The sequence below is a fragment of the Nanorana parkeri genome, unplaced genomic scaffold, assembly GCF_000935625.1.
Source record: "Nanorana parkeri isolate BGI_ZX_2015 unplaced genomic scaffold, ASM93562v1 scaffold278, whole genome shotgun sequence".
NCBI lineage: Eukaryota > Metazoa > Chordata > Amphibia > Anura > Dicroglossidae > Nanorana > Nanorana parkeri.
The window spans coordinates 451362-464210 of record NW_017306546.1 but is presented as its reverse complement, the minus strand read 5'-3'; the positions used below and the strand labels follow the sequence as shown (position 1 = coordinate 464210).

Below are 12849 nucleotides of genomic sequence, written 5' to 3'. Positions count from 1 at the left end.
GAACATTATTTAATATATATTTTAATATTTATATATTTTATTATTTACACATTATTCTTCAACTGGTGACATACTGACTTTGCTAGAACCTAAGGAGATTACAATTTGCTGAATGATCATGAATTCTCTTTTTATTTACACATGATTTCACATTATTTTAGACAAAGCATAAAAGATATAAGCACATCCTAGAAATGTAGCCTGCTACTCTGCTGTTTACTGTCAACATCTGACAAAACTAAACTACATGGGTGATTGTAATATCATGCCATTAAGCAGTACCCTCCTAACATGAATTGTATGCAACTGTATTGTCTCCCTCTATCTTATGCACAAACTGTTGGCGCTATAAAAATTCTGCATAATAATTATAGTAAAATACCCATTTAGTTTAACATTAGTGCAAGTCTATTTGATGGATTTTTACAAAATGATCACTATTGCTTTCCTTGTTATATAAATCTTTTAGCAATATCTTTCCGCTATCAGAGGTCTATGGCAAGGTTTCAAAACGAAATCTGGGGACAACCTACTGACCACGCCCACCCATAAAACATGATACTACACAACAAATAATGTGGCGCACAGCTATCTCAAATTGTGTCAACAGTGAGAGCGGATGAAGTTGCATGGTTAAATAAACCCTGAGCCTACTCTACTAGATCAAGCATGTGTAATGCACAGACTGCAGGGATCAGGAGTATGTAACACATGGACACTAGGGGTCAAGAGTGCGTAATGCAGGAAGTGCAGGCATCAGGAGTGTGTAACGCAGAACACAAGGCTCAAAAGTGCATGGAGCCCAGAGCAGGAATTAGCAGTATATAACATATAGAATGAGGGATAAGGAGTAGGTAACACATGGATTATATGGGTCATCAGTATAGGTAACGCATGGAGTACATGAGTAGGGGCAGTAGCAAGTAATGCAGAGTTCTGAGCTCAGTAGTAAGTAATGCAGGGCCCTAGAAGCAGCAATCACAGCATGTACATTCACAGCAACATCAGTACAGTTATTTAACATTTGATCTCCAAAATGTTCACTATAGGGTATGGTTTTCAGTTGCCCTTCACAGTACTGTATGTGAATATCATCTATACAAGATGGCACAGACACACAATTGCCCTTCACAGTACTGCATGTGAATATCATCTATACAAGATGGCACAGACACACAATATATATATGTGTCCTGGAGATGCATAATGAAACGGGCTTACTTGATTAATGGGGGGGGCGGCCCCTTCTTCGGGACGCAGAAGCGATCTGTCGACAGGTAAGTCGCCAGGATCGCTTCTGTTGTAAAGCCGACAGTCGGCTCTACAAGTTTAAAACAGAGTCCCGGCGGCAAAAGTCACCGGGAGTCTGTTGAAACAGCCCCGATGCTGGCGACGTACACTGTACGTAGTCAGTCACGAAGGGGTTAAAAAGTCACATTGCCTCCATGTATGACAAAGCTTCATCAGGAGATATATTTGCCCATAGTCATTCGGCCAGTCTGAGGAGGTATAATGCCACCCACTGTCTAGTTGCCTCCAGTGAGTCATATACCCGTACCTTATGACATCGACATATTTCATCCTTTCTCAGACTGTCAGGACATTCTTATGGGTGGGACAGGATATAAACATTTATTGAGGTGATTTTGTTGTCATTTTTAATCTAGAGGCAGAGCCAGCTGTGCCCGCCCCCTCCCCGTCTGTTCCGCCAATCAGCGCTGGAGGATAGGACACGGGGGGTGAATCCCTGCAGGGTGCCGTGAGCGACAATCACGGCTCTTTGCAGGGACAGGATTGAGCAGTGAGCGAGCGATGGTATGTGTTCGCTCACTTCCCGATCTATTGAGCCGACCTGTGACAGTTTCATTGTCACAGGTCGGCTAGAACTATGAGGCTGAGTGATTTTCACTCGCCTCATAGTTCTCCTTTAAATGCCTAATGTACCAGAATCCCTTACTCGCCCCTCAAGCGGCCTTCTCCATGACACTCCAAGTTATGGGTGGGTGCTCGCCATCCTCATGTACAAGGCGAGGTTATTGGTCTCACATTGTACTTGATGATGATTGCATGGGACCGCCGTCCGAAGGCATGCTCCTGCCTATAATAATAATGATGATAATGAAGGTTCTTCCTCCTGACAGTTACAGAAGAAGGACCTGTGGGAAGACAGCTGAAAAGGAAGTGTTAGAGTGAGGCACTCTTCTTTTACAGCGTATGACACATAACAAAATAGTCAAAATGTACTGTTAAGGTAATACAACAAAGAAAACAACAACATTTACGGACAAAATGTACATATACAGGTGAAACTCGATTAGAATATCGTGTTGTTGCATTAGTGAAATAAATTAACTTTTGCACAATATTCTAATTATTCGAGTTTCACCTGTAGTCATCTCTGTCAGTCAATAGTGGGACGGCGCCCACCATCGGCCAACTTTACAATAGTAAATGTACTCCTGTGACCCAAAAAAGAAGTATAGCCAAAAAAAAAGGTTGGGTTTTGTTTCTCTTATAAACATTGCTGAAGGAATAGTTATCCTTAGGCAGATCTCCCAGGAGTGGTGGCTAAAAGTTAGCTCTTTGGTCGAGTAGAGACTGGGTGTGCACTAAAACACAAAAAAGTGCAAATTTAATTTTAGTCAGACTCTTGTATCGTAAAAATCCAATGTGTTTTGCCGGGAAAGGGGGACCCTTTGAACCTCTGAAATGTGTTGGATTTTTTATGATACAAGAGTCTGAATAAAATCAGATCGGGCCTTTATAGGTTCTGCTTTGGATCTTTCCTCCTTGTGCACTCAGCCCCTTCACAGTACAGCATACTCGCCTCACCTTATTCACCCCCCAGAAAGGTGAATAGGGGGAAAGGGGTGGCGGGTAAATAAGAGGACCTCCCCCCGTCCAATCACAGAATGCCTTGTATTCTGTAAATGTAATACAAGACATTTTGTTACTGGACAATGGGAGAGGAAGGGACGGCTACACAACACAATCCTTGCATTGTACTATAGTCTGAAATGTCAGTTGTAGCACCAGAAGAGGAACGCTGTGTGCAGTATCTGGCTTTAATCAAGGTATGGTTTTCATAGTAACCATCTGCACCCATTATACTCTTTGAGAGGAAAGTGTATACTGTGCTAGGAAAATGTCAAGACAGATAATACCTTTAAATGCTTGAGTACATTACAGCTGCAAGCTTTCCAGACCGCTCAAGGATTGGCGCACTTCTACAAACCAATTCGCCCTCTTAGAATCCTTAGAGAGGTTTTTTGATGAGCTGATCACTTTAAAGTTTATCTAACCCTTTCTGGCTTTATCCAATGGGGACAGAGTGGTGAGGGGGTTAGAACCCCTGTCAGGTTTCTACTGTGCCATATATGTCCAATCTAGAGATCCCCGCTCTGTTTGGCCTGATGACCATTGTCATTAGGACTGAAAATGATGCCTAATTTAAAACAGGAGGACAGCAATGAATGGGATCTCTTCCAATAATAAAGAATGTCACCAGCACACCAAGGATCTTTATTCAATAACACCTTTATTGACGTTCAGTGTCAAGCAGACAACTATGTTTTGGGACCACGCAGAGTCCCTTCATCACCCATAGTATACCAGGTCATCTTATGATCGATGAAGGGACTCTGCGTGGTCCCGAAACGCTGCTATCTGCTTGACACTGTTTAAACTCTAACAGTGGCATTATTGGATGAAGATCCTTGGTGTGCTGGTGACATACCTAACTTTTTTGATTTATGCGGGCCATCTGTAGTCACTGCAACACCCGCCAAATCAAGGGTACATTGGTCAATGTGTGTGGTGGGATATGTACAACTTTTCCAATGGTGACAAATGCTGAATTTTGTCCACTTTTTAATGTGCCGGCCACAAATCGCAGTGTGGGGCTGTCAGCTCCCTTTCAGCCAGCATTCCTCGATCAGCTGATCGAAGAAGCCGGCTGGAAAACTTTCGTACGATCAGAGCCGGCAGCCAATGAGCTGCCGGCTGTGATCGGGTATTCGGACAGGTGCAAGCGGCAAACAGCGGAGATTCTTCGATAGACACGCCGTTTGTGTTGATGGCGGAAACGTGTCAATTTTTTCTGAACGGAAAAAAAATTGATAGGTGTATGGCCAGCCTCAGACTACATTCACACCTACGCTTTAGGTGTGGTTTGGTATTCCTTCATCAGGAACTTGTGATTTCCTGCAGCAGGGATCCCAAATCTGCTGTTTACAAAGTGGCAACTGTCACCCATTCAAGTTCATGATCGAGTGACAGTGGGCCCATCTAAAAGTGGCAGAACCCTGGCATACGGCATGAAATCGTATGCGATACAGTTACATGCAGTTAGAAAGAGATCACTAACCCTAGACACACGACCGATGTGTCCGGGACAGTAATGTATTCCTAACCGCATGTAATGGTCAGTTCCTGACGCAGGAATACCAAATCACGCCAAAAGTGTAGGTGCGAATGAAGACTAAGAGAGCATTTCACTTACCTTAGAGTATAGATACTGTTGTGTATATAGGACAGAAAGTAAAAGCAGTTCTCCCCACTGAGACACAGACTGCAAGGCGGAGTCTGTCCGGGTCCAGAAAACAAAAAGACAACGGAAAAGAGTTCCATTTTCACGAACATGAATGTGACAGATCGGAGGTAGAAGGATGTAAATGAAAGCACGTCTGTCTATATCCGCCTGCCCATGGACCTGACATGATGAAGGAAAAAACTGCACAGACACAACATTGACTTCTGATCCATACTGTTCCCATGAACAGGGGATTTGTGAATGGGTCTGATCGGAACGGACACCACCAAAGGGATCTGAACCATTTCCTTCTCTATCCTAAACAAAAACAATCACTCCGGCTTTTGGGTTACAGAGGCGTCACCATTCCATAAGATGATACAAAGACCACAGATCTTACAATGTAGCAAACACGTACCGAGAAACAATGCCAAAGATAAACATTTCCAGGAATACATCTTAGAACAGGGCTGTACAATGCTCGGGAGCCATAGGGACAACATGACTGAAACACGACAACCGCCATCTAACGTTTTTCCATCTCCTTCTATTGATGTCACTTATTGCCCAGCTCAATAGAAGTCTTTACATAAAAGCCAGATCACCATCTGATTGTACAATCTCTTTTATACTTCCAAGCAAACATGCAATGAGAGGATCTACATTGACTGGATAGAAGAGGGATTGTTTACATATACCACTTCAGTGCATAGTTGTTGTTGGTAAATCTCAGGCTGACCATACACTGTACAATCTGCTTTAGAGCTTGTTAACGCTCGCCACACGTGTTACAATCTGATTGTACAATCTCCTTAAGATCTACCAACAAGTGTGTAGTACAATGACCTACCTTATTGTATACAGAATGATTGGATGGATTAGGTAGGTCCTCATATTTCAGAGTTTTGGTAGATCTAAAATTGATTGTACAAAGATTGTACGGCCAGATTGTAACATGGGTGTTGACCCGAACACTAGGTCAGTTGAGCTGCGATTTCCTGCAAAGCACCGCATGTTTGATGTAAACAGGGCACATAGAAAACAACTGAACAAGCCCTTACATCTTCCTTCAGTTATGTAGTGCAAGGGCCTGTCTGGTTTGATACTGAACGGATTGTTCTTCTAAAGGAGAGTATACAGAGATTGTATAGTGTATGTCCAGCTTAAAAGGAGACTACGCAGAGACTGTACAATCAGATTGTATAGTCCAAGACCATCTTAAAAGGTGACTACACAGGCACTGTACAATCAGATTGTATAGTTTTAATTTTTTTAAATATTTAATTTTTATTCTTTATAAACTTTTAAAAAAAATTTTATTCATTTACTTTCAGCAAAATATATATTGCTGAATACTGCACAAGTTGTTTTGTGTAATAAATTAAAATGTTTCAGAAATTAAATCATTTTTGGGTCACGCCTTAATGACCAAGGAAACATGTGGGTCCCGAGGTTACACAGGTTGAGAACCACTGGTATAGAGCATGACCATCTTGAAGGAGACTATGCAGAGTGTGTACAATCAGATTGTACGGAGTATGACCATCTTAAAAGGAGACTACACAGGCACTGTACAATCAGATTGTATAGAGTATGACCATCTTAAGGAGGCTACACCGGTACTGTACATTTGTATTGTATAGTGTATGACCATCTTAAAGAAGACTACATAGAGACTGTACAATCAGATTGTATAGAGTACAAGCAGACCAAATGAGACTAAAGATTGCACAATCATGTTGTATATGCATGGCTAGCATTGCACCGATTGGCTCCTGGATTGTATATTACTGCCCGAGAACTCAGAAGCCTGCAGTTATGGCAGGTGGGTGCCCAGACAACTCAGCAGAATATTCAGCTCCCCTGATGAGTCCAGCCCCTGTACCCACACCCACAGATGGCTTATGTCTGCCATGATGGTACCATACCTTGAGCACAGGGGTCCAGTACTCGGCTACTTCCAGAGCTTTGCCCTTCACCGTGTTGATGACGCTCTGCATGGCTCTCGTCTCCCCTCACAGGGGTTCTGCACAGAAGATAAACAAGCGGGTTAATGTGCCCAGAGCTGACAGCCATTGTATCCATGACAACCCCTCTCACCTGCCTCGGGAAATTCCTAGGGGAAACCACTACGTTCCGCCTCTCTACCCCACTGCCTGTCACATGGTGGCGCCACGCCCAGAAATAGCCTCTGCGCAGGACTGAAACTAGGGAGGGGGCGTGGTTGTGGGGGATTATGGTGGACACCAGCATTGGAGCCGTACAGTAACGCAAATAGTAATTGTAGCGTCTGCCATAAACTTAAAATTGACACCAATACTAAACAGGCAAAGTATTGTTATATTATAATAATTTGAAGTAAAAGATGTGTACGCGGAAGCGAGGCCTGGAACGCATGACGTCACACACGGAAGTTCCCTTGTGAAGGTGTGCAGGGCTGCCAAGCTAGGTGTACAGTGGGATGTGTGCCAGAAATGCGGTGACGTGTCTCTCCTCTGTGTACCTTACTGATATCAGCCTGGAGGTAAGTTGGGGGATGCTGCTGCTGCTAACCTTGGGCTGAACTAACGTACACTCTTATACTAGGAAGTTGTCCCTTATGAGAAGCATAGCAAACTTTTAATTTCCCATCTGGTATGTATGGAAGCATGGGCAGTAACCCTGTTCCTTTTTTTCTTATATACACAACTGTTCGGTTGTGTCTATAGTCTACTTATACATTATACAGCAGTGGTGGACAACTCTGACTCTCCAGCTGTTTTGGAACTACAAGCCCCATGAGGGACATCAAGACTGCTAGTTAGAGACATTACTCCCAGAGACATGTTGGGATTAGTAGTTAAAGCACAGCTGGAGGACTGCACTTGCCTTCCCCTGTTATACAGAGTGTCCCAAATGTCTGTATAAAGTGCAGCTGCTCCAGGAACTGAATGGTGATGTAACAGATTGGGGTTTGGAACATTGGGATCGGTTCTTGCAGCTGTGGGAATTCTCAGCACTCTCTATTTTAGTACATCAAATAATCAAGGGATTTGAAGAAGAGTGTTGGTGAGACGCATAAGAAAAGTGTCTCCGGGTTACAGGAATAGTGTTCTTTGCGCCAAATTCATGTACAAATCTGCATAGCATCCATGAATTTGGAGCAAACCTATGAGGCTGGCGCTGGCTTCCCAGACACACTTTAGGACAGATGTATGCACACTGCTTTACGTGTTTTATGGTCATCTGCTTATTCAGGAGAAGGCTACAGTGTTTTAAAATAACATATTCCATACAAACCACTTGACAACGTCTTCTGCAGCATGTTTCTTACATTATTACATATGAATGTTCCTTGTGCCCATTTAAAACAAGACTTCCACCAATCCCCAAAAGGTCTAGACTGCGAATGAAACACGAGTGAGAAATTACTTTTCATGCAAGCTTGTGCTTAATAAGAAATACCATGACCATATGTTTGGTTCCAAGGACACACTTGGGCTACTGTATATATAGTTGCATAGTATTTGAGGTTGAATACAGGTCCATCAAGTATATATGTCATTTTAATATGTGCAGTAAGCAATTATCTGAGTAGGTGTGTCATTTTATAATATGTAAATAAAGAATATTGTTTTTAATGGTTGTGTAATTCCAAGGTATCTTAAAAGTCCGCTCAAGTACTTTCTTTTTGGTCTATAATTTGGGATGTGGTACCTACATATATCCATGTCGTAAGCTGGGTGCAAGTCTGCTAGGGTCAAAAATAAAAAAAAGTTATACTCCCCCAATCCTCTGAGCTGGCTTGCTCTTACACCGATCCCTGGAGCCTCTCTCATCCTCTGCTGCAGTGGTCTAAGGCTCCATTCCATATAGCGTTTGCGTTCCCTGCGTGGTTTTCCATGCGGAAGACCCCGTGTGCGCAAACGCTAAAAATCTTTCATCCGCACAGACTACGCTTATTGGCAGCCATTACTATAGCCGTGAACGTGCAGAATCAGTCAAAAAATCGTGCTTGGACTATTTTGCGGGCCGTGCGGCTGCCGCAAAAAGTCTGAACAATGCACATGAAAGTGCTTTGTTTTCTATGTTTCGAGCGGCTGCGCAAATACGCGTGAACAACGGATCCTGTGTGAATGGAGCATACTAGGGATGCACCGATACCACTTTTTTAGGACCGAGTACCGATACTTTTGATCAAGTACTCGCAGATACCAATTACCGATACTTTTTCTTAAAGGGACAGGTCACATTTTTTCTAAAGCAATACAAACTAATGCTTTAAGGTCACTTTCTTAATAATATGATTCATGAGATGACGAGGGAGCATGACGCCGGCTTCCCGGCCAATCAGAATGCTGGGCGCTGCGTCATTCTGAGGGAGCATGACGCTGCTTCCTGGAGCCGTTTCCTGGCCAATCAGGAAACCGGGCAGCGTGTAATGAGGCGCTGCCCGGCTTCCTGATACAGGAAGTACTCGTGCTAGGTATTGGAGCATTTGGGCGAGTACGAGTACTCGCCCAAATACTCTGTATCGGCACCGATACCGAGACTAGTATCGGTGCAACCCTAGAGCCTACGGTCCCTGAGTCATCACATTCTATACACTGTGTATAGGACGTGAAGACACAGAGAGACACACCATCGACAGCTGGCCGGCTCTGATGAGCGGGCAAGTATATCTTTGTTATTTTTGACCCGAAGCAAAAACAAGCACTTAAAGCGACACTAAACTCAAAAATGAAATGCTAAAACTAGCGTCTATCCTATAAATAATAAATGACTGTGTACATTTGTTTGTCATTGTTCAGCTCTAAATGCCCCAAAGTCCATTTTATCTTTCTCCAGCCACAACTTCCTGCTAGAGGGCGGCTACTTCATGGTCCCTATTAGTGATGGGCTCGGGCGTGTTCGCAGCTCCACGTGCCTAGCCCGCCAGGAAGCTGACAGCGCCAATCACAGGCACTGAGACATTTCCCGATCTCTGCAGCTGCGGACCGGGAACATATCTCAGTACCTGTGATTGGTGCTGCTCGGTGTCAGCTTCCTGGCGGGCTAGGCACGTGGAGCTGCGAACACCCCCGAGCCCATCACTAGTCTTTATGTGTGCAGAGAAGTAGCCACCCTCTCACCTCGTTCATGTGAAGGACTACAATCAGACGTGAGAACTATGAAGCTCTCTCACGTCTCCTCTTTAGAATCCTCCCAGTCTCTGCACACATCCTCCCCTCCCAGACTCTCTACTGAGCTCTGATCACTGGGGTGAGCTCAATGTCTTATCATGACTCTTATCTCGCCTGCTTTTTTTCTATACTAAGTTTGTGAAGACATTCGGCATGTAGGCTGCCAGCAGAATCAGACTTTTCTCTGAGTCTGATGGGTACAACTCCTATTTAAATAGCCCATAATAGGGCTATTTAATAGCACTTGTGTGTCACTTAAGAAGAATTTCGTTTTTTTTGTTTGTTTTTAATCTAGTGTTCTGTACTGACTAATGGAGAAACCGATACACCATTACAATTTGTACACTGCTGTATATAATAAGTAATTAGGGCAGTTCACACCATAGTATTGCGCTAAAGGCAAGGTACCCATCTGTTTAGTTCATGCTATTGAACAGTGCAATGCACTGCATGCTAGGTGCACTGCGTTGCCATTCATTCTCAATGGAATCCCAATTCACCTCCCAGCAGACGTGCATCCCACTGTGCTGCAGTGCATGGTACCTCAATAGGGCGCAATTTGGGATATTGCAGTGCATCTTTTTTTTCACTGCATAGTACCACAACATATTCGTTTGCTGTACTGTGCAGTACTGTGTTGGGATGCCATTTAGTTTGAATGGCAAAATGCAGCACACCTAGCATTGTGCAGTGAAATAGTGTGTGCTAAACGTATGGCTACCATGCCTTTAGCGCAACACTGATGTGTACCAGATCTATTTATTAACGTTGTGTTTTTTAAATTTTTTTTTTTTTTGATTGCCGGAGAATGTTTCAGTTCTGATAATTAGCTTTCATATGTTTTAAGAATATTGTTTGTTGCATTATTGTTTGTCTCTTTCAACAATACAGGTTGCAGTTGTCACTACATCAGGGCTGTCTCTTGGCAAGCAGCTGTGCCATGTCACTGGTGAAATCTGAGGATTCTGGAATTAAAAAGGTATAAAAAAAGGGTATTTATTCCTCACTAATCTAGTTCTAAGCAATTATTTTGTGCAGCTCAAACAGATGGCTGCGTTCTCCAGAAATCTCCGTAGGAGACTGCTTGCAGTCCGTGGATTTATTTCTGAAAAAAGAAGGAAGGGGAGAGATTGTTTACAAATGACCTTTTTCAGGTAACAGAATACCAATTCAGCCACTATATTTATTCCTATGGTGGGGGGGGGGGCGCCGCACCGCCGACCCCCCTGGTTATTACGCCACTGGCTGAATGCAGCCTGCAAAGCCCCCCACAGATCCTGCACAGCCCCCCTGAGATCCGGCAGACTGCAGGATCTGTGGGGTGCTTTATAGGATCCGTAGGGGTCTCTGCAGCCTGCAAAGCCCACCACAGATCCTGCACAGCCCCCCTGAGATCCGGCAGACTGCAGAGTCACAGGGGGTCTCTGCGGGATCTGTGGGGGGCTTTACAGTATCCATAGGAGTCTCTGCAGCCTGCAAAGCCCCTCACAGATCCTGCATAACCCCCCTGAGATCCGGCAGACTGCAAGGCCTCTGCAGGATCCTACCACAAAGTGGTAGGCCACGTAAAATGACAGAGCGGGGTCAGCGCATGCTGAAGTGTACAGTGCGCAGAAGTCGCCAACTGTCTGCAGAGTCAATAGCTACAGACCTCCAAACTTCATATGGCCCTCAGAAAGGCACAACAACAGTGCGTAGAGAGCTTCATGGAATGGATTTCCATGGCCGAGCAACAGCATCCAAACCTTACATCACCAAATGCAATGCAAAGCGTGGGATACAGTGGTGTAAAGCACGCCGCCACTGGACTCTAGAGAAGTGGAGACGTGTTCTCTGGAGTGATGAATAACGCTTCTCTGTCTGGCAATCCGATGGACGTGTCTGGGTTTGGCGGGTGCCAGGAGAACGGTACTTGCCTGACTGCATTGTGCCAAGTGTAAAGTTTGGTGGAGGGGGGATTATGGTGTGGGGTTGTTTTTCAGGGGTTGGGCTTGGCCCCTTAGTTCCCGTATAGGGAACTCTTAAGGTATCAGCATACCGAGACATTTTGGACAATTTCATACTCCCAACTTTGTGGGAACAGTTTGGGGATGGCTCCTTCCTGTTCCAACATGACTGCGCACCAGTGCACAAAGCAAGGTCCATAAAGACATGGATGAGCGAGTTTGGGGTGGAGAAACTTGACTGGCCTGCACAGAGACCTGACCTCAACCCAACAGAACACCTATGGGATGAATTAGAGCGGAGACTGCGAGCCCGGCTTTCTCGTCCAACAGCATTACCTGACCTCACAAATGTGCTTCTGGAAGAATGGTCAAACATTCCCATAGACACACTCCTAAACCTTGTGGACAGCCTTCCCAGAAGAGTTGAAGCTGTTATAGCTGCAAAGGGTGGGCCAACTCAATATGGAACCCTACGGACTAAGACTGGGATGCCATTAAAGTTCTTGTGTGTGTAAAGGCAGCCGTCCCAATACTTTTGGCAATATAGTGTATATTATCGTATATACAATTGCATACAGGCTGCAGCTTACAAGTGCAGTCAATGTCACCCAGTCATTTACTTGAACAGGTGACGACAGCCATATCTAAAGAGGAGATTTCTGATTCCTGATGCAGGAACTCGTAGGTTCCTGCCTCTTAAAACGCATAGTGTGAATGTTTATGTGTTAGAATTACAGCACTGCACACAGCAACAGATCCTTGATCAGCTGATACTATTGCTCTTCCCTCTCCCATCCTTGCTGCTGATGTGCAGGATATAACGGCTTTCTGATTCTAAGAATATTGAGAAACTATTAAAAAAATGATCGTGTACATAAAATAGATTACGTATGAGCCTTTAATATCTGCCATAAGTTCTGCTTTTAGCAGTGTTACCGGCTTATGTTGGTAGCTGTACTTCAAAAATTACAAATTCTTCTTCTTTTTTTTTTTTTTTTTTTTGAAACCAGACCTGGATTAACCCTTTCGCTGCCAAGGACGTACGGCGTACGGAGCTACAAAAGTGCTTCCAGTATGCCGTACGGACCTGGCATTTACAGTTCTACTATAAGCTGATGGCTAAAGCCATCAGCTTATAGTAGAACTGTTCTGCAGACTGTCCCCTTTAAATTAATAGCTGTCATCAGCGGCTCACAAGCCGCTGATGACC

The 12849-nt window shown here is 44.2% G+C and overlaps 1 protein-coding gene across 3 annotated transcripts in view; it reads right to left on the bottom strand.

Moving 5' to 3' along the window:
* The window catches only part of ATG3 (autophagy related 3), a 37310-nt gene extending 30590 nt beyond the window's left edge, over positions 1–6720 (bottom strand). Inside the window, exons 1-2 of one of the 3 annotated variants that reach the window (XM_018557289.1) lie at positions 6632–6720; positions 6460–6557 (exon numbers count right to left, since the gene is read on the bottom strand). In XM_018557289.1, the coding sequence (XP_018412791.1) occupies positions 6460–6531 (72 nt within the window). In that variant the 5' untranslated portion in view covers positions 6532–6557; positions 6632–6720. The other 2 variants (XM_018557291.1, XM_018557290.1) reach the window with 2 other exon arrangements.
* Between the last annotated feature and the right edge of the window lie 6129 nt (positions 6721–12849).